This window comes from Triturus cristatus, chromosome 10, assembly GCF_964204655.1.
Source record: "Triturus cristatus chromosome 10, aTriCri1.1, whole genome shotgun sequence".
Taxonomy (NCBI): Eukaryota; Metazoa; Chordata; class Amphibia; order Caudata; family Salamandridae; genus Triturus; species Triturus cristatus.
Genome location: NC_140593.1, coordinates 324662201 through 324680986, shown reverse-complemented (window position 1 = coordinate 324680986; position 18786 = coordinate 324662201). Strand labels below are relative to the sequence as shown.

Sequence of the window (18786 nt, the reverse complement as noted above, 5' to 3'; positions counted from 1 at the left end):
GCAAACAGTCTCCAAAACAGACCCAAATGAAGGACCCGTCTGACAGGTGAGCATCTTTTGCTGTCTAATGAGTCCATTCTGCAGCAGGTATCTGTTCTATCCTCTTCACTATCTCTGGAAGCATGGTGTCTTTTACCTGTAAGTTTACGATGCCCCATATTTCACCAAGTACTAAACCCCTTATAATACTCAGTTATAACCCATAGATGGCCAAAGCTCTGACCTACTAGAAAATGATATAAACTAAAGAAACCAGCATCCTGCACACCACTGCCTAAGAGACAGTGGGCCTCATTTATGAAAAGTGACGCATCACTGCGTGAAAACAGTGATGCGTCACTTTTCACTGCGCTCTCCCTGCGACTACAATGATGCGTCATATTTACAGTATGACGCATCATGTCGCAAGGAGTCACAGATACGTCAGTATTTCTGACGTATCTGTAGGCGCAAAAGTGACGCATTGCTGGAGTGTGTCACTAAAGTGACGCAACTCCAGCAATGTGTCCTTTCACATGGGACGAGCCCCATGTGAAAGGGCCTGCGTCAGTCTTACGCCTGCTGTGAGGCAGGCGCAAGATATTGAGGCATTTGCACCCTAGAAGTGGCGCAGTGAAATCTCGTAGATTTCACTGCGTCACTTCTACGATGCATACTTACGTGGGAACGCCCACCCTGCATACATTATACCTGACGCAGGTATAATGTAGCGCAGGGGTTTACAAAGTGACGCATCTAGGTAGATGCGTCACTTTGTAAATATGGCGCATCATGGCGCATGTTTTACGCCACTGGTGCGTCACAAAAAGTGACGCACCGGTGGCGCAAAAGTGACGCAGGGGCTCATAAATGAGCCCCAGTGTGACAGAGCCCCATCATTGCCCTGAAAAAACCAATTTCTAACACAATATAGCTTAAATATGGCTAATAACATATCTTTGGAAGCTTCCCTGTTAACTGTCCGTATGTAAATAGATGTCAGCAATGAAAAGATTAAAATGAGAATTGCTTTGACAATTCCCTAAGAGCCTGCATTTACCACTGTAAGCTGGCCTTTCTTCTCACATCTGGTATCAGTGAGGACTCCTTTTGAAGCTTCTGAGCTTCACCCCTGACTAAGCTCTGCAGCAAGAGCCCACCCTGCAGGCTCCGGAACTGGAAGCAGAGTGCACGTGCAGTGATAACACTTCCTAAATCGTTAATGCAGCTGTAACTCCTAGATCACTCCCCATCCACAGCAGAGAGGGGGGAAGCTGTTTCAGTACTCACATAAAGCGCACTAAAGAGCCTAAAGAGCACAGTGTATGCAGTGAGATTTGCAGAACTTCTTATAGGTAATTAACTGTCAGCATAGGAAACCAGTGTAAAGCCTGGGGAGCAGTTATGTACGCTGTGATTTGATGACCAGGGCGAGATTTTAAGCCAAAACAAGTTGTTTTAAAACCTTCTTCAGAGACCTCTGTAATTGCTGTTGCAATAGTGTAGGCATGATACTATCAGGCTACAGACCAGGATTACTGTGTGATGAAAGTTAAGAATTACTGAATTATACAAAACTAGGCCTAGGCAGAGTTCACGGAGTTCCGCTAAATGACAAAAACCTCTGCAGCACTGTGTGGAGTTCTGCAAGCGGTGGAGTCCGTTACTTTTACCAGTTCATGCTGATATTTAGTGCCAGGGGTTTGCCCCCCACTGCAAAATCAAAACCAAAGGGGATGATGGACGGAGTGTGGAACATTGCAAGCACTCACCCCCAGTCAACTGATCTGGGTTTAATCCATCATCATTTTTTAGCTCACTCCGCCACCCCAGTTCAGACATGGCCATATGTAAATCAGTCTGACCCTGTGCATCATGGGAACAGTCCAGCCCGAACTGCCAAGCCATGTCTTCCCTGGACCGGAAACAAGCATCCTTGGACTGGTTTCGGGTTCATAACCCTCATCAGTCAGGCTATCTTGAATCCAGTGGCAAAGTCAGCAAGGGACCCACGTCTGGGCATACCCTGCCAACTTAGGGCGAAAAAAGCAAAACAAAAGGGGATGATGGACGAAGTGTTGAACATTGCAAGCACTCACCCTCAGTCAACTAATCTGGGTTTGATCCATCATCATTCTTTAGCTATCCTGGCTGAAGAGGGGTCAAACCCCGAAACCGGTCCTAGAATGCTTGTTTCCAGTCCAGGGAGGACCTGGCCTGACAATTTGGGCTGGACTGTTCCGATTGGGCACAGGGTCAAGACTGATTTGCATATGGCTGGGGCCAAACTGGAATGGCATGGTGAGCAAAATAACAATGGATTTAGGCCCAGATCTCTGTACTGGGGTGAATGTATGACATTGTTCTGCATTCTGTCCATCAATAATTCTTTTTGCATTTGTCACCCTGAGTGGGACGGGTATGCTCAGACGTGAGTGCTGTGCTCTCCATGCCACTGGAATCAAGATATTCTGGCTGAAGAGGCTTGAAACCCCGAAACCGGTCCTAGGATGCTTGTTTTCAGTCCAGGGAGGATCTGTCCTGAGAGTTCGGGCTGGACTGTTCCCATTGGGCACAGGATCAAGCCTGATTTGCATATGGCTGGGTCCAAACTGGAATGGCATGTTGAGCAAAAAAACGATGGATTTAGGCCCAGATCACTGTACTGGGGTGAATGTATGACATTGTTCTGCATTCTGTTCATTAATAGTACTTTTTGCATTTGTCACCCCGAGTGGGATGGGTATGCTCAGACGTGAGTCCTGTGCTCTCCATGCCATTGGAATCAAGCCATCCTGGCTGAAGAGGGGTGAGACCCTGAAACCGGTCCTAGGATGCTTGTTTCCAGTCCAGGGAGGACCTGGTCTGGCAGTTCGGGCTGGACTGTTCCCATTGGGCACAGGGTCAAGACTGATTTGCATATGGCTGGGTCCAAACTGGAATGGCATGGTGAGCAAAAAAACGATGGATTTAGGCCAAGATCTCCGTACTAGGGTGAATATATGACATTGCTCTGATTTTCTGTCCATCAATAGTTCTTTTTGCATTTGTCAGCCCGAGTGGGACAGGTATGCTCGGACATGAGTCCCGTGCTCTCCATGCCACTGGAATCAAGCTATCCTGGCTGAAGAGGGGTGAAACCCCGAAAGTGGTCCTAGGATGCTTGTTTCCAGTCCAGGGAGGACCTGGTCTGGCAGTTCGGGCTGGACTGATCCCATTGGGCACAGGGTCAAGACTGATTTGCATATGGCTGGGTCCAAACTGGAATGGCATGGTGAGCAAAAAAACGATGGATTTAGGCCGAGATCTCTGTACTGGGGTGAATGTATGACATTGTTCTGCATTCTGTCCATCAATAGTTATTTTTGTATTTGTCAGCCCGAGTGGGACAGGTATGCTCAGACGTGAGTCCCGTGCTCTCCATGCCACTGGAATCAAGCTATCCTGGCTGAAGAGGGGTGAAACCCTGAAACCGGTCCTAGGATGCTTGTTTACAGTCTAGGGAGGACCTGGCCTATCAGTTCGGGCTGGACTGTTCCCATTGGGCACAGGGTCAAGACTAATTTGTATATGGCTGTGTCAGGTATAATGTATGCAGGCAAGAGGTTCCCACACAAAAAGCCATGTAGTACTGACACAGTGAAAGTTACAACATTTCACTGCGTCACTATATGCCTTCACTTTGTCAAAATCTCTATGTCTGCTGAGACCAGGCATAAGGAATGATGCAGGGCTTTTTGAATGGGACTCACCTATTTGTTAAGGTGCATTGCTGGAGTTGCGTCAATTTCATGAACAACTCCAGGAATGCGTCACTTTTGGGCCAACAGATGCGTCAGAATTTCTGATGCATCTGTCAATCCTTGCACCATGGTACGCCGTATTGTTATACGTAAACAAAAACAATGTCTCAACCGGTGATCATTTCAGAAGGCAAATAAAAGGAAGACTTAATCAATCACTCTTGGGCTCTGGTACAGGCCACTTTACTCGCTCATTCTCTCTCCCCTTCGCCGGAAACTTTCCTGGACTAAGAGGACCTCAAACGATACTGGTGGCCTCACAAGTTCTCCCACAGTCGCGGTCCGTCAATGTCTTGACCTCTGGACCCTAAAACTTGGCTTCAGACGATTAAAACGATAAGGATCATAAACACCCCCTGCAACCTCGCAGTATACTATCTAATCCACAAGGACCACAATCACACCCCCGTTGTCCTTGCTTCTAGCCCCAAAGACCCAGCCAAGACTATGTACACTTCACTATCCATCCAGCTGGACCCTCAACTACCACTCCAGCACTATAATGATTTCAGTAACCTGGTCCTGATGATGACCTGGATTCAGACAGGTCGAAACGCCGTCGACCACCCAGCGAAACTTCTGGCATTACTGTGGTCGACTCAGGTAATGTAAGCAAAATACCTTGTACATATTCTCATTTGTATTGTTCACCTCATAGCCATTTGTATTATTTGCGCTGTTCACGCTGTTTTTCACTTTATTGTGTCACTGCGCTGTTCATCGTCTCAAGCACGATAAGTGCGCACCCACCCACATTGTATTGTAGTGTTGATATAACTACTTGCAAATAAGATCCTTCTTCTTACAAACCTCTTGTGGTTCCCCCTTTGTTTGCTTCTCTGATTCATTAACTCCTCCTTTTATTTGGCGTCTGAAATGATGACCGGTTGAGACATTGTTTGTTGTTTGCATACTCTACCCGGGTCTCGACTGGGTTAACGGGTTTACTCCTGTTGTTTGATTATATGGTATTGTAAATACGGCGCATCCATGGTGGCGCAAGGGTTTCGTATAGAGGCACAAGCAAACTGATGCATCTGTACAGATGTGTCAGTTTCTTGTAAATCTGCCCCATAGTGTTTAGACAGCATAAAGGCTATTTCAATGGCCGAAGCTATATATCAAAAGTGTGCATATAATCCTTGTTGTAGGGGGACGTATAGCATTTCAGGTTCATCTTTAATCAAGTGGTAGATTTGCATTCAGGTAAGATGCTTTTGCATTGTCTTAGTCTTTCATCCACCTAGCATTGATCTATCCGAGTGACAGACACATTTCTCTACTCCAGTAATCGACAACCCATTGCTATCATTACTGGTAAAAGTCTTCCATGTCTGTTTATGAATGTACATGTCAGTTCTTGCCAGTCCAGTGCAGGGTTTGCATTACCGTTTCTGCCAACATAGCTAGAGTTAAAAAAGAAATGATTACATGGTAAAGTGCCAAAGGTGAGCCACAGTGGGATACCAAATCTTGAAGATGTATTGTTCATGTCCTAATTCATTGTTTTCTGTGTTTTTGCAACGTCAACTTTTGGGTCTGTTAATTCAATCAGTGGTGCAATTGAACAAATAAATACAACAATTAGCCCAATTATATAATCTAAAGAACAAGTGTTCCAAATGTTGTAGTGAAAATATCTTTATTTGATTTTTTTTTAAAAAACAAAAAAACATAATAGTGCAATCAGATTTCATAGACATGAACAATAGTTTTATAACAGGTCACAATACATATCTAAGTGACCTATGGAATAAATGATGATAATGGTTTTATGAAGTAAGATAATTCCACTCACAAATTAGCTTAACAATAGCATTTTAAAAGATGCACAAATACTAAACAGCTCCTCTAATTCAAATTCACAGTAATTGACAACATTAATAACATATGCACTAAAATTTAGGCTCAATAAAAAAGAATGTACAATATATTTCAATATGAAACTTTCAAAATGTACTAAAACATTTTAATTACCTAGTGAACTGTGGCATCCTGTTAATTAAATCATTATATACTCCAAATATTGTATATTACAGCAGTTAATGCAACTGTGCTATTAGTATTTTCTTATTTTTGTGTGTTATTTTTAAGGTGGATGGATGGCTCCCCAATTATCTACGAAGCATGGGCTGAGGATGAACCCAACTTTGCAAATAATGACGAGAACTGTGTAGTTATGTACACAGATTTAGGTGAGTGTAAACCATGCCTAGATGTCACGTATTGTACTTGTCTTTTAACGTATGCCTTTGTAATGCTTATGAAAGTTTAGTGTGTAATATAAACTAATCTGCAGCCAATTAAATTAAGGAATTCAAAATATACAATGATGGTATATACAGAATTAATGTAGCTAAGACAATATATACAAACTCATTCTGGGATTTAGCAGTAGTCTCCTCAATAAACATAAAGTACCTGAATGAATGACTGGTTATTAAAAAAGACAATTTGGCGATCTTACCTGCAAAAATATGATTTTAAACTCGGTGGTGAGCAATTGTGTAAAACCATGTACATGTCATCTTTTGACAATGAAAATTTCAAATTAGTAAAGGTCTTTCACCCCGTCACTCCTGCTCTCACTCAACGTTTACCAGGAGGTAATTCAGGAAGGTAGTGTGACTTCAATTGTGGCCGAATCTAACATATCCCTGATCTTTAAACATAGCAAGGACCACAGCGAATGTGGATCATACTGCGATATCTCCCTCTACAACATAGATGCCAAAATCCTCACTAAAATACCTACCCCGTGGCTTCAACCCGTGAAAGTCGACCTGATGCATCGCAACCAGTCTGGCTCATTCAAGGACGCCAAGCCGGCGACAGCTCAAAAAAGGCTCTCCACCTTCTGGACATCAGGGTAACGGGATCTAAGTAATCCATTTGGTCACCCTAGACACTGAAAAGGGTTTGATAGGGTTGATTGGAACTTTATTTTTTTATTTCAATTTTTTTTAATCAAGTTTCAGAAATGAAGGTACAAAAATTAAGGAATAAAACAAAGATATGAAAGGGGGCAAATAATTCACAGGCAATATAAATCATAGTCTCATATAACAATTTGGTATGGTTCTTACACTGTTGTACGTAAAGTATACAATGTAATAAACTAAGCAGTTTTCCATAAATGTTTTCATACCAGCCTTCGGGGATGAAAAAGAGATTGAGAGTTTAGACGCAGGTTGGGTAAGGGACAAGCAAAGAGAAAGGGGGGTAAGATGAGGAGATTGGTTGGAATGTGCAAGCTTATGGTGGTTTGCTAGTAGCAAAGTAGTTATCAAGAGATTCCCAAATGGGTCTGGATTGTGATTTCCAGGAGGAATGTTGCAGTGCAATCTTGTCCTCCCCTCTAATGTGTCTTATCCAATTAATCCTGGCTAGAAAGGAAGCCTTGGGTGTGTATTTCCAATTAGATAAAACTATTTTCATCGCTGATGTTAATAGGAGGTCTGGTAGGGCGTGATCCGCAGAGGTCAAGGAAACCTTTGATGAGGAAGGGAAATTCTTTGTTGGGTTGGAATTTAAATAGTTTTGAGAGAAACGAGAAAACGTTGTCCCAGAAAGAGATCAATGACTTGCAGTGAAGTATTAGGTGATCTCTTCTTTGCAGTTCCAACAGATAGGGTTTTCTAAGATTTGTAGGGAGTGGAGGCGAGAAGGAGTGCAGTAGACTTTGTGTAGTAGCCAATATTTGATTTGGGAGAGTACTGGGGAGATTTTGAGGGTTGTGACTGATTCCATATGATCTTCCAATTGGATTCTGATCTAGTATTGGAGAAGTGAGAGTCCCAGAATCTGGTTATGTTGTTGTTTAATTTTGTCATCTTGGGGCATAGTAGTTGGTAGAAATTGGATACTTTGTGGCCCAATTTGTTAAATATTTAGATAAGTGATGGGAGGGATGGGTCCCTGTAGGGATTCTTAGATTTAGAAACGGTCACTTTAAGTTTAAGGAAGTTATACAATTCTGGAAGTTCCAGATGGAAATGTAATCATAAGTCCATAAAGAATAATGGTGAAGATTTAGATCCAAGTTGTTGCGGAAAGATCCCCATGCTAATCCATGATGGTCAATTTAACATTGTATTTAATGTTCAGACTGTTCCATAGGGAGGGTTAAACGTGATGGTAGCTTCTTATCGATTGTTAGTAAGGCATTTTTGAATATATATATTTAGAGTTGGTGAGGTGTTTGTGGCTGAATGTACTAAGCGTTAGTGTGTCTAGATTATTTAAGATCACTCTTGCTACCTCCAACCAGACTGGTGTGTGGGTATCTGGGGTTTGGATCCAGTATGAGCCTTGTTTGGCTAAGAAGGTTTGATTAGTTAGCTATGTTGACACCTCCTAATGTGTTGTGTGATATGTTTTTCAGTGCTATTCTTGCTTTTTTGTCTTGCCATATAAATCTTGATATCTGTTTGGCTAATTTTTGGTGGATATCATCTGAGAAGACTAGGGGAAGCATACTGATTAAGTAATTAATACATGGGGTGACCATCATTTTTATCATCTCTTTTCTTTCCCACCAAGGGATAAATTTAAGTGATCAGTTGTCTAGATGGGCTTTTGTTTTTTGAAGGGTGATTTTCTTCGTTATGTTTGGTGGTGTCTAGAAGGTCTGATCCAAATTTTATCCCAAAATATTTAATGTAGTGGTTCTGCCAAGTGAGACCTGAGTTTCCTAAAAGATCTTTAGTAGCATGTAGGTTAAGGGGTTTAACTTCAGATTTGTCTCTGTTTGGTTTATAGCACGACACCTCCGAGTATTGGTATATGGTTTTCACGAGGGCCTGGATAGAAGGGTCTGATTTTTCTGTGACTATTAAGATATTATCCGAGTAAGTGGAGAGTTTGACCCGTTTACTTTTGAAGTCGATTCCAGCAGTGTTGGGGTTTTTCTTTATGTCTAGGAGCAGGGGTTCTAATGCTAGAAGGAAATGGGGGGGGAGTAGGCAACCTTGTCTCGTACCCTGTTGTAGCTTAATTGGAAGTGAAAGGGATCCGTTGATAACAATAAGAGCCATTGGGTTTTTGTAGAGAGCCATGATCATCTTTAGGAAGTCTTCGCCTAAATTGAAGGCTTCCAGGGAGTGTTGGAGAAGGGTCCATAATACTCTGTCAAGCACTTTCTCAGCATCTATTGTAATTGCGACAGAGGGTGAGCTGGATGATTTCGCATTATCAAAGACAAGGCATAAGAGGTGGGTATTGTCATTTGGCATATGATTTTTTTAGGAAGCCAACTTGGGTATTGCGTATTGATTTTGGGAGGAGGGTGTTGAGGCGATTGGCTAAAATCTCTGTATACAATTTGCAGTCTAAGTTTATTAAGGAAATGAGCCAGTAATTTTTGGTTAATGTTAAATCTTTCCCATCATTTGGGATTATTACAATGTTCGCTTCTGCCATTGTACCTGAGAGAGCACCCGATTTAGTGATGTGGTTAAACAGTGATAGCATGGTTGGTAAAAGTAAATTGGCAAATGTTTTTTAAAAATGTAGCCGTATAGCCATCTGGCCCAGGATCTTTGTTTTCTTTCTGTGTACCAAATGCTTTGATTATTTTGGTCAGAGATACAGGTTTACTTAGTGAAGTTTCATCCTCTTCTGATTTACATGGGATTTGTATTCGATCTAAGTAGCTTTTGCAATAGGCTGGATTGGAGGTCTGGTAATTCATATATAGCTTTTCATAAAACTGTTTAAAAATGGATTTTCTCTGGGTTAGTATGGGTTATACTTTTTGTTTCTTTGATTACTGTAATCTTTTTTTGGTTTTGCTTATGTTCGAGGTAAGAGGCTAGCATCTTCCCTGCCTTGTTAGCTTCGCATAGTCTGAGGCCCTTACATTTATTTATCCAAACACCAGCTCTTTCACTTAGGATTTTGTTGTAGTCTGTGTTAGGAGGGATAGGGTATCTTTATCCAGAAATTTGGCTGTCTCAGTTCAAGTTGTCTAATTTCCATTTTCAAGCTGACCTGTTTGGCGTTATTCGCCTTCTTGATTTTTGTTTTGATATCTGTAAGAATACCTCTTAAGGGCATCCCAAAGTGTTTGTATGTTTGTGTCTGGGAGCTCATTGTCAACGAGGTAGTTAGATATTGTTTCTTCAATTCTTATTGTATCGTACAGGTTGGATAAGACATCATTATTGAAGTGCGATATTTTGGTTGGGGATTTTGGGTTGGTACCAACTAGGAGTGTGTTGAAGCAGGAATGATCAGAGATTAGCTTTGGAGAGATGTTTGTTTGGTTGATTAGGTGTTCATAAGAGCCAGAGATGAGGCTAAAATCAATTTTTGTGTAAGAATTGTGTAATGCAGTGTAGAATGTGTATTCTCTGGAGTCAAGATGGTAGAGACACCAGGTATCTTTAACGTTATATTTGGAGCATATATTCTGTAGTATTTTATGGGATTTAGGAGGGTGATATCTGCAGGTAGATTGGCGGTCCAGAACTGTTTCTAGTGGTAATTTGAGGTCTCCTCCTAGTATAATAAGGTAATGTTGAGGTAGGTGACTTAAATTGTTAGATATCTCATTCAAGAAAGTACTGTCATTCTTGGTAGGGCTGTTTAGATTTAAGACATGAAAGCGTCCTCCCCTCTGCGTAAGGTTGAGATTAGTATTCTGCCCTCGTCGTCTGTATTGAAGGACTGAAGCGTTATATTGGAGTGTTTGAAAATTATAGTAATTACTCCAGGGTTTTTTTTTTGTGCTGCCGGAGAGCAGATTGCCTCTGATATCTAATTGGTTTTAAGAAGGACAGCTTCTTTATCAGTAATCTTAGTTTCTCGGAGGAGTATGATATCTCCTTTGGAGTTATTTAAATAGTCCATTATTTTGCGGCATTTTACTGGGTGATTTAACCCTTCACATTTAAGGAGACAATATTAAGATTATCTGCATAATGTTGTGAAGCCGTGTTGGAAAGGTATGATGATTTGTAATTATTAGGCAGTATGTGTCTCCTGACGGGTACTGACAGGAAGAAAATCCTTGATGTGGGTGTTGTGTCTGATTTCTTTTTCTATAGTAGTGGGCTAACAGCAATCCTGAGAGTAAGGCTGTTATGCAGTGTTGCCCATGTGACAAGTGTATCTTAGGGTGTTAGAAGGAAATAGAAAGGGAAAAAATAAAGGGAAGAAAACAGTATATAAAGCATTCAATAACAAAACCCCATCCATACCCCTATCTCTCCCTACCCAAAAACGTCAAATACAGGAGCAGCGACGATAAAGAGCACCCATCCTCCAGCACAGAACGTTATCTATCCAAACATTAGTATGAACCTTTCAAACAATGAGTAAGTGAGGAATGATGACCCTAGTATTCGAATCCTAGAGCTTATAGTTATTCAATTATTCTATAAATCATAATATGTGAGGCTTTTACTTTGGTAACATGTTAATGAAATCATACTCCACCAGATATAATGTGATAACTGTATTTTAAGATGCTTTGAGGGGAAAGACTCCCTCAGTGTATATATTTATGTGATTAGGTGTTAGTTAAGGGTGGAGTGTTTCAGCATTGTAATTTTACATATTTAACTATGGTACGGAGGTGAGGATAAGGAGCCTTCTCTATGTGTAAATTTCATGAAGTGCGTCATTTAGTCAGTTAATGCATGTTGCCTCTGAGTTTGTGCATGTTTAATGGACTAGTGGGTGAGTGATTCTGTAGACCGTTATCCCTTAGCACTTTAAATCGTTCCAATGGAAATACAGAAAAACTTAAACTCACTTCAAATGGAACACAACTGAATACAACAATTCTGTTAGGAAGGCATAGACAATTCAGAATTCTTATCGATGGTGCTCACTGTGTGTACAGGTCATGGTGATGTGTAGTTACGTTAGGTCCATTTGTGACATTGAGAATTTGCACTTAGCGATTTAGTACTGGAATAGTTCTAGTTTCTTGAAAAGCAGATGTTTTATGATTTTCTTTTGTTAGAGGAAGAAATTGAGAGTTTAATTTCTTGAACAGATATTTCATCTAGAAAGTTGGACAGGTCTGAGGGTTCGTCAAAGATGTGGCTTTTGCCTTTGACCATTACTCTGTACCTTGCTGGTCCTGTAAAAGAAAAGTGAAGAGTAATTTCTCTTAATCTGTTGCGTAGGGCCGGGAAGCCTCTTCTGACTTCGACAGTTGGCTTTGAATAGTCTTGTGAAATGTGATTTTTATGATTATTCCATACAATGTGATAATTTTTGCGAGCATAGGCCAAGATAGCTTCAGAATGCTGGAATCTCAGTGGCTTGCAGACAATTGGTCTCGTTGAGGACCTGGAGAAAGTTTTTAATGTTGGGACTCCATGGGCCCTCTCTAGCTCAAACTGCTTGCAGAATTTCAGGCCGGTGACTTGTGGGATCCATTTCTCCAGGAACATTATGCATGAATTAGATGATTCCTCGGAACCCTTTGGTATTCCGAATATTCTTAGATTCCATCTTCTGCTCGATCTTAAAGATCAGAGATTTCTTTTTTCATGTGTTTTGTAGCTATTTGGAGCGCTTTTAGGTCTTTGATGGTTTGGTTGTTTGAGTCTTCTACCTTGGTGATCCTCTGTTCAGCATCCATTATTTTGTTGTTTATAGTATTGATATCCAGTCATATGGCAGTCGATTCTAGTTGCATGGAGTTCGTATTTTGTTTAGTAGATTTCACAATGTCATGTACCTCCACTATTTTTCTTAGTATCATATCCATTGTATTTTTAATGTCGGACTTGGTTTTAATGGGTGAGTCTGGAGATGGAGGTTCAGCTTTTAACTGCTTATTGTGTGGCTTTGTTTCTTTCTCTGACATTCTTATTAGCTTTAGGTGCTTGTCTCAGGTTGAGTTTCCTGGCTGTGCTATTGAATTTCCTTTTTAGATGCTTTTAATTAAGAAATGATCAGATGAGGTGAGGACAGAGTTTTATGTTGAGATAGATTACGATGAACCTTATTATGTGTATATTCAGTGTCAGTGGAAAATACTTTTCTTGGAGTGGTAACTTTAAAAAGTTGCTTTGGGCCATAGGGTCTCTCAATGGGCTAGTTGTTTGAAGAGTTAACAGTTCACAGTGCACAGTAGATCACAGTAGTTCACAGTTCAAAGGTTACTTTTGGATCATAGGTTCTCTCAATGGTCCAGCTGCTCGCAGTACTTTGCTGTACTTCAGATTTCATAGAAGATCACAGTAGTTTACAGTTCACAGTAGATAATGGGGTCAAAAGGGAGCCTATTTCATTGTATCATGCTCTCTCAGTAACCTTCATTCTCTCACTGGCTTTGCCAGATCGCATCAGATCACGGCTCACCGCAAGATCAAAACACAGAGATGTGCTTTGCTTGGTGGTCTTAGGCTTCGTTGCTGATTGTAGGTCACTGAGGCTAAATCAAGGTTAAGGCTCTCTCAATGATCTTTGCAGTTGGCAGCAAATTATAGCAAGTAGAAGCTCGCAGGCATTACACTGACTTTCGTAGTCTCCGTAGTCAGTGCAAAACATATGTTTCTGTGGGACCTGCACGAAATGAGATCGGCGGGTGGATCATCCTAATGATCCATGAAGAAGTCTGTATCGGTGCACTGAGGCTACCATTTTGTATACCAGCAGGAATTGGCCAGGGAGAGTAAAACAAGGATATTTGATTGGGTCTTGTTTGTTCAGTGGTGGTGAGAGTCAGCACTAGAACCAACTTGGAGTCATTGGTCTGGTGTCTAGTCAGTGCATGTGTACTCTCCGCTTATTTGTAGTGTTGTTACAGCATGGTGGTCGCATTTTGATTTTTGCTTTACAAGCGATTTTGCAGACTGGAACGAAATCTCATTATCTGCCGCCATCTTTAGTTCAGACATATAGTTATTAAGGAGAGCATATCGCATCTGCAGCTTCAGCGATAAGCTTAGGATATTTAAAAAAAATAGTGCAAGTACCTCGATTGAAGAATTGGTGCAGCAGTAGGTAAAGTTCTGGGTGGTGGCGCATTCAGTGCCCTTGAGTCTTCTGGTTTCTGCTGTCGTGGCACCTGTGTTAGACAGTCACAGATGCCATCTCCATTGATCAAATTCTTTAAGCTCCAGGCAGCTTTCTATCACGTAATAAGCTTGTGTCTCCTTCAGAAATGGTCTCTGGTGGTCCGCTATCTTCCTGTTTTGCCCTGTGCTGGAAGGTGAGACGGAGATAGACAACCATACACTTTGCCATCAAAGCCATGCTCATATTGGGACTTCATGACTGATGTTTGCGGGTAGTGGGGATAGAAGATGCTTTCCTACCCTGGTTTTTGGCCAGCTACCAAGCTCCCCGATCCAGAATGCAGAGTAACAGACTCTTTTCATGTTGAGTGGAAATCAACCGAGGAACAAGGCAGGGGTGCCCCCTGTTCTCCTTCTCTTTGCCCTCCCACTAGAACGTCTGGTGTTTGCATTTTGGCAAACCCCGGATTAAAGGCATCCAGTTCAGCTAACAAGAGCTGAAACTGACTAAGTTCGCCAGCAACATTCTGTTGTCACTGTGGAACCCTTGTGGTATCCTTCCCTAAGTGCTTGAGGAACTCCAATTTTAACGAACGATGTTGGGGTTCAAAAGTAACATTACTAAATCAGGCATTCTAAATATGTCCACCCCATGTCCAGTGGTGCAACAAATACAATCACTCACTTCCTTACGCCGGGCTTTCTTGAACATAGACTACATGGGACGAGCAGTAGCATCCGCCCTAGCTAAAATGAAAGAAATCAATTTACAATGGCAAAACATAACCCTGCCCCTGCTAGGCAAAGTACGGGCCTACAAAATGGCTATATTGCCAAGGATCCTCAATCTGTTTCAGACCTTGGTTCTCTAGCTCCCATGCGACTATATTACTGACCTGCAGTCGATTGTGTGCCTCCTTTATATGGCAGGGCAGGCTGAGAGAATTAATCAGGGGCAGGATGCGATGAGACCATGCCTAGGGGGACTGGGGATTTCCAGCCTTTCCCATTACTATGCAGTGGCTTACATGTGCTTCCTTATTAATTGGATGAGGAGAGAAACTGAAAAGGAATGGTGTATAATCAATCACATGACAGCAGTGGCCCACCTGTGGGAAATTCATTGGCAACGTAAATCGGAGCAAACAAAGACACACTATATCCCCCCAGTCACAAGGGCCACACTAGACATTTGACATGGCATTGGAGCCAAATATAGCCTCACCTCTTGCTAATCCACATTCATGCCTTTCTGGGGGAAATGTGAATTCATGCCCGGTCTGAATAGACTCTGCTATTGCAAATGGCTGGGGGGAACACAAAACACTAAGGGGCATGGTCAAACAGGAGTCAGTAAAATATTTTTAGGAACTAAAAGAATAATATGCTCTCCAGGAGACTAGGCAATACCACAATTTGCTGCTTCACCACTGGCTACTAGACCCTGAATTCAACAGGGAGGTGCGAGAGCCCTCCTACCTTTTTAAAAATAATTCTACACTGCACAGGAGCTAAATATGCTTCATCCATTACCTACAACATGTCCAATGTCAGTCAAGGCACTACAAAAAACACATTCCAACGAGTTTATGGGAAATAATAAGGCACTACATCAGATGACCAAGATCAGTTGGAGGAAATTCTGGTCCACACCCACAGCTTTGTGTGCCATGTAGGAGGGAGAGAAACATTATTCAAAGTCCTATACATATGGCACTGCACCCCAACATGACTAGCCTACATGAAAATGGGAGAAGCCCTTTATTTTGGAGAGGATTCATGGAAGAGAGATCCCTGACTTACATACTGTGGTCTTGTCCTAAGAGAGAGCTATTTTGGTTTTCAGTATTAACCACTATAGAACACATCACTGAGTCGGACCTGGCTCGATACCCCAAGGTGATCTTATTGGCGTCTTGGCAGGCTGGTTCCATTTTCCCTCCTCCTTCTGGCTGCCAAGCAAACTATCTTGGGACTATGGGAACAACATGTGCCACCCTCCGACCATAAATGGATGGAGATGTTGTGTGAATCCTAAGTATGGAAGAACTTGCCCGAGGTAAGGATAAACACCTTCACCAAACAATGGAGTCGTTTACTGGAGTGCATTAGCAGAGACTTTAAGGAATTGTCCATGCTCTACCATCTTTCAATCTGCGAATTGGGGTGGGTGATAGTTGGGTTGAGGGGCGGCTGGGCGGGAAGGGGGCTTTGTGCCTGGACTACCCTTTGTCTAACTTTAGATTTTCTATGTCTTTTTCAATCAATCAGTGGACAGTTAGAATTTGTTTCAAAATGCAGATTAAAATGTATTTAAACCTAATTTTAGCCGAGGTTCAGCTTTATCATAAGGCATGTTGGATAATTGCCTCAATATTAAAAGATTAAATGTACATCTGTCTACATAACCAGTTGTCAAGGGAACCGCTTGGGGCTGCAGAACTCACTAAAAAAAATTTCAAAATGGTAACTTCAACCCATTGTATGTTCCGGCTCCAGACAGTTTCAGCTATCTCGTTAGACTTATGTTATGAGTGAAAATATGATACATAACATACTTAGAGAGAGGTACAGAGTTAGCACCCTTCAGTCATTGCTTTGCTAAAGGGTCATTCATATATTGGGGAAGTGAAGACAGCTGAGGCATTCTGTAAGGTCAGGGTTCACAGTGCTTAATTTGTAAAAACAAAAAATTCAAAAGTGCTCGGGCTCTCGTCAGGAGGCCACTGCAGCTTGCACCATACATTGCTCCTGCCATGCTGCCAATGATAGTTAACAACACAACTACTAACCATCACACTCCTACAAGTCTGACAATTCGGACTATTTCAGGCCCCAAAAGCTATAAGAAGGGCTTGGAGGCAGGTTATAGTCATTTATAATGAATATAGCATTCATAATGAACTGTTGTTGTGGTCATCTCTAAATGAGCTAGACAGCGCCACCTTGTGGCAGGCTGTCACAGGCACTGGTGCTGACAATTAAGTGCAGGCACCAAGCACCGGAAACCACCGGCTCAAATTAAGCACTGGGGTTCATCTTTCTCTGTGGTCGGGAGAGCATTGTCTATAATGTGTAAGGTAGTTGACTCCTGCAGCGTGATCTGAAGACAGATTTTCAGTCATGTAGGAGACGGATGGCTCAGATGTTATTTATCGTGAAGTTGTGCATAGACTGCTTTATTGATGTATTTTCCGATGAGGGTAGATAAGTGATTGACCATTAGCTGTTGAGTTTGTCAGAGTTTGGTGTGGAAGTATGGGAAGACTTCCTCCCACCACAATAAAAGAAACCTTGCTGAAAGAGCCTATATGGTGTCTGAGTGAAGAGCAGAAGGCAAAATAACTTTAAATTTGTAAAATTAAGCTCACATCTCGGGTGAAAAAACAACCATTGGCAAAGCCAATAGGTTTAATGACCACAAAGAACACTGAGAAAAATAATAAAAACATTCCTGTGCATTTCAAAACAATTAAATAAATGATGACTTTCTGTATTCAATGCATGGATGAGATAAATAATTAAATGTGAAATGAGAGTGCACTTTTAGATGTAAAATAGTCCCTTATACATTCTTGTGCAGGAGAATGGCTATGCTCAAATAATGAAAAGAAAGAAGGTGAGGCTAAAATACTACAGTGGGTTGATACGAAATATAATTGACAATGTTTCAAACCAATGGCTAAAGGTTTCCGAGCGAAAGAAGCATATGGCAGTGGAGGATGGCCCAAAGTTCCACAGAGTAAATACTTGGGGGCATATTATCAAGACAGGCGATAAAATGAAGTCCTTCACATCTAACATGGGCTTCAATTGGAATTCCATTGAGCAAATTATCAAGCCCATTATCGCCGTTTTAGCGGCAGTTTTCTGCCGCTAAAGCGGCGATAAATCTTTCGCCTGTCTTGATAATATGCCCAGAATTCGCTATGAATGTAATGGAAATGTCTAAAGAAAGTATAAAAGGCTTCCTTTTCAAATTTGCCTGCCTATATAGTTTGCTAATTTTGACATGCTTGTCTTTAATTATAGACAAACTCGTTTGAACTTGGTGCATAGTGCATGCCAAATCGTTACATCTTTGTTAACTTGCATTTGGCAGGCATTCTCAAACATTCCCATTTGTGTCCATTTCAGCAAATAACTTAGGGAATCCCCTCATTTGGCTAATCACTTAGAAATAATGTACTATATGATGTTCAACAGACATGGCTGTTGTCTCATTCTGTGTTTAGCCGGGAAACATCTGATTTTGTGGATCCAGTAAAGAAGCAAGACACTTTTTATAGAAGGGGGGGCTAATATTTCACAAAGCTGTCGTTTGTGTTATTACCTTTACATGTAACAGCGCATTACAATGTGTGTGCTATGTAATTGGCTGCAAGATTCTTTTGGGAGTCTGGAAAATATATTGAATGTAATATGTAGATCATACATTTCAAAGGGTTTACAAATTGATTTGGTCTGCACAAACAACTAGTCCAAAAACCCCAAAACAAACGAGGTAGTCAAACCATAAAAAGAAAGAAAAGGGAGAGAGAAATAGGAAGGGGGGGGGGGGGGCGTAACAGATTTTAAGACATAAACATTGCAACCAGTACATTCATGCAAAAACAGAATCATAACAATGTTAAACAACTATGTAGGCATATTCAACTCAGCTTTATTAAATAACGAAAGCATGACTAGTTCGGACAGAGAATGTATTTATGGAATAAGGAGATTTAGTCGCGCATCCTGAAAAACGATTATTTTGCAAACACAGAGAATAGGAATTGTTAAGGAACAAGGTAATAGAAAACTATAACTTGTAACAATAGCCAACCTCATTTAGATGTAGAGAATATACATACTACATTTTTTGCTAAACTCAAAAACTATTTTTGTGAACCAACTTTAGCACAACGGTCCTACAAAAGGAAGCAAGAGAATTGGTTTAATAATACCTGTAAACAAGCCCGGGAAGAACTAGGAACTGCGCTTAAATTAAAGGATTCGAATAAAATAAAGCAAGCTCGGAC

General features: G+C 41.3%; 1 protein-coding gene across 1 annotated transcript in view; it reads left to right on the top strand.

Moving 5' to 3' along the window:
• MRC1 (mannose receptor C-type 1) overlaps window positions 1-18786 on the top strand; it is an 841411-nt gene that overhangs the window by 481175 nt on the left and 341450 nt on the right. The window contains exon 19 of the mRNA XM_085631521.1: window positions 5877-5977. Within this exon, the coding sequence (XP_085487647.1) occupies window positions 5877-5977 (101 nt within the window). The remainder of the gene's footprint in view (window positions 1-5876; window positions 5978-18786) is intronic.